General features: G+C 43.8%; 1 protein-coding gene across 1 annotated transcript; it reads right to left on the bottom strand.

Moving 5' to 3' along the window:
* Nucleotides 1-361: 361 nt before the first annotated feature.
* LOC105272115 (uncharacterized protein F54H12.2-like) lies at nt 362-1,693 on the bottom strand. The gene has a single exon (XM_011314029.1). The coding sequence runs from the start codon at nt 1,691-1,693 to the stop codon at nt 362-364; it is 1,332 nt and encodes a 443-aa protein (XP_011312331.1).
* Nucleotides 1,694-2,520: the final 827 nt, after the last annotated feature.

The following is a 2,520-nucleotide window of genomic DNA, read 5'->3' as shown; positions in this document are numbered from 1 at the left end:
TCGAAGGGTGGCATTCCGAAGCTGTCAAAATAGACTCCTCGTCCATCGGAACCGAGATAAATGGCAACCCAGTGTCGTCCTTCCTGGTTGTGATTATCGGTGTTGACGATGATGGCACAGGGTCGTCTCCATGACCAGGGGACCCGGTCAGCAGGGTAGACTCCTCCAATTGATGCATCGGTATGCGGTAGCACTTTCAAGAGCTCGAGGGTATTCATAAAGCGACGTCACAACGGGGTAATTATTGCGGTTTTTTAGGACCCAGGTAGAGCAGATTTATAGTGTGGTGCCTTGACCGCCTGTTTACACTCAACTAACGCTATTGCCGAGTGATCTTCTATTAAATAGATTCTTCTGCTCCTCACCCACTATAATCGACAATGACCTGTCTTGTCGAGTCGATTTCAAGCAAATTATCATATTCCGCATATAGCAAACAGTTTACATTTGATTCCGAAGCTTTATCAAAGCGGACTTCAATGCGAACACTCCCGCTCCTTACGAGATTCCAGTGCCCAGCAGAACTTGCAGATAAATCTGGAGTTAGGTCAAATGCGAATAAGCAGAAGCCCTCAGAATATGCTCGACGACCAATGCCATTGCCATGATCACTAAAATGTGTACCGGTTCCAGCAAATAGGGTATTGAAAGCCTCCACATCCAGACACGCATCGCTTGTATAACAGGGTTGTAATGGTTTCGTAGGTATCTGACGCCCATCCACATTCATACATAAAAAGTTGATTCCAAAGTTCTGGAAGTTGAAGAGGTTCTTCTTTCTCATTCCATTAAAACTGGTATTTTCAACAAAACCAAGAATGATTCTCTTAGGTAACTGTCCCAAAATGGCGTTATCTATCGTCTCCCCTAAAATTCCACTATGCATGACAAACGATTTAACCTCGACTCGTGTCAAGGGATACTTTGCAGTTGTCTGTGCCAATGTTTTTGCATGGGCTATCAGGATTCCAGGGCTCAGTCTCACACGTCGTATAATCAATGCAGCCTCCTCAATTTTTACTTTATAATTATGAGGGGTATCATCCATGAGACAATATTCATCCTTTGCTCGAATCAGACGAACTCGTAGTTCCACGCCGTCCATCAAAAATTTATCTTGATTGAAAACATCGCAATGCAAATGTCCAAGCATATCAGACGTCCTTCCTCCTCTCGTAAATACATTTCGAGCCGTTAGACCGATATTTTTTCGTACATCATCGCTGACAATTACAGGGGTGTCCATAGCAGAATATGTATCGGTTGCCCACAAGGCCATCCCAAGGTGTGAGGCTTTAGCATCTTGGCCATAATTCAGTAGTGTTTCAATGTAAGCTCTATATGCGTAGAGATTATTTGGTGGTGTAACAACTTTTTGATTAAAGTATACATCCACTTGATTGAACATTGAATGCAGAAAATTATTCACAGGGCCGACTGAATCAGCGCTTGCAGCAGTTCCATCAGGCCTAAGAATTTTCGCTCGGATTTTTATCATTGTGTGAGCCAGATCAATGTATTCTTCTCCATGACCTGGCACGATAACTTCAATCGGCGTGTCATCTGACAGTGTCGATACAGGGTTATAATAAAGAAATTGAGAATTTTCGATGCTTGTCGGTGTCGGGGGGATAGTAAATAGATCCAGCTCCGACTTCACGCACTCGGAAGAGTGTGAATGTAAAAACGACATGATACTTAATGGAAAATGTCGTACAAATCACGAGTCCCGGTTTTTGATTTATTTTTCTTCACTTTTTTTACTTTTTTCTTATTTTTTTGTGCAGGCTTAGTCTTTTTATTCTTTCTGGAATTCAGTGTCTTGACAGAACCACGCCCAGAAAGCTTATGAGTCGTGAGACGCTTACGCTTCCTTTTATACCCCGATCCACGCATCATAGACCCAATTTTTTCTTTAGCCTTTCTTTTCAAGTTCAATCCCGATTCCGCTAAGCGATCTTCAAGCGCCACCTTCAAGGGCTTCCCGTTCGTCACTACATCCCCCACTACATTCATCCCCGCATGAAGAGCTTCTTTACCGACCGCTCGAGCCGCGCTGCCGAGGAAGGGTAGAATGCGGCGGAAAAGTCCGCCAAGTAATGCGCCAATTCCATGTCCACGCTGGTAAGGTCTTCCTACATAAACTCGGCCAAAATTATTGTACCTCTCCACCGTTCCTCCGCCAGCCTGGCTTGCATAATATGCAATGTAGGGACTCATGTTGCAGGTTTTTTTAAGCGACTCTCTTGAAATGAAGTGTTACGTTCAAAGGACCGTACTCGAATGGTATCATTTCCCCTTGGTTACACCTTATATCTTTGTCTATTGTACGGAATGAATATCTCATTAAAGGGATGTAATGAGGGTTAGAAAAAGTAGCGCAGTATGTCGTTCCATAGGTATAGCCAGTAGAATTGAAGGGTACGACGCGCAACAGAGACGACTGCACGTCACCTGTTACATAGGGTGTACAAAGATCGCTGTAAACGAACAAATTTTCAGGTAAACCTCGAGCCAGAG

The sequence above is a fragment of the Fopius arisanus genome, unplaced genomic scaffold (assembly GCF_000806365.1).
Source record: "Fopius arisanus strain USDA-PBARC FA_bdor unplaced genomic scaffold, ASM80636v1 scaffold00141, whole genome shotgun sequence".
Classification (NCBI taxonomy): Eukaryota; Metazoa; Arthropoda; class Insecta; order Hymenoptera; family Braconidae; genus Fopius; species Fopius arisanus.
Note: the sequence above shows the minus strand (reverse complement) of the source record. Positions and strands in the feature narration are given on the sequence as shown.

What these genes read in the sequence shown, in the direction of transcription:
- LOC105272115 (XM_011314029.1), bottom strand. Translation starts at nt 1,693, where the DNA reads ATGTCGTTTTTACATTCACACTCTTCCGAGTGCGTGAAGTCGGAGCTG.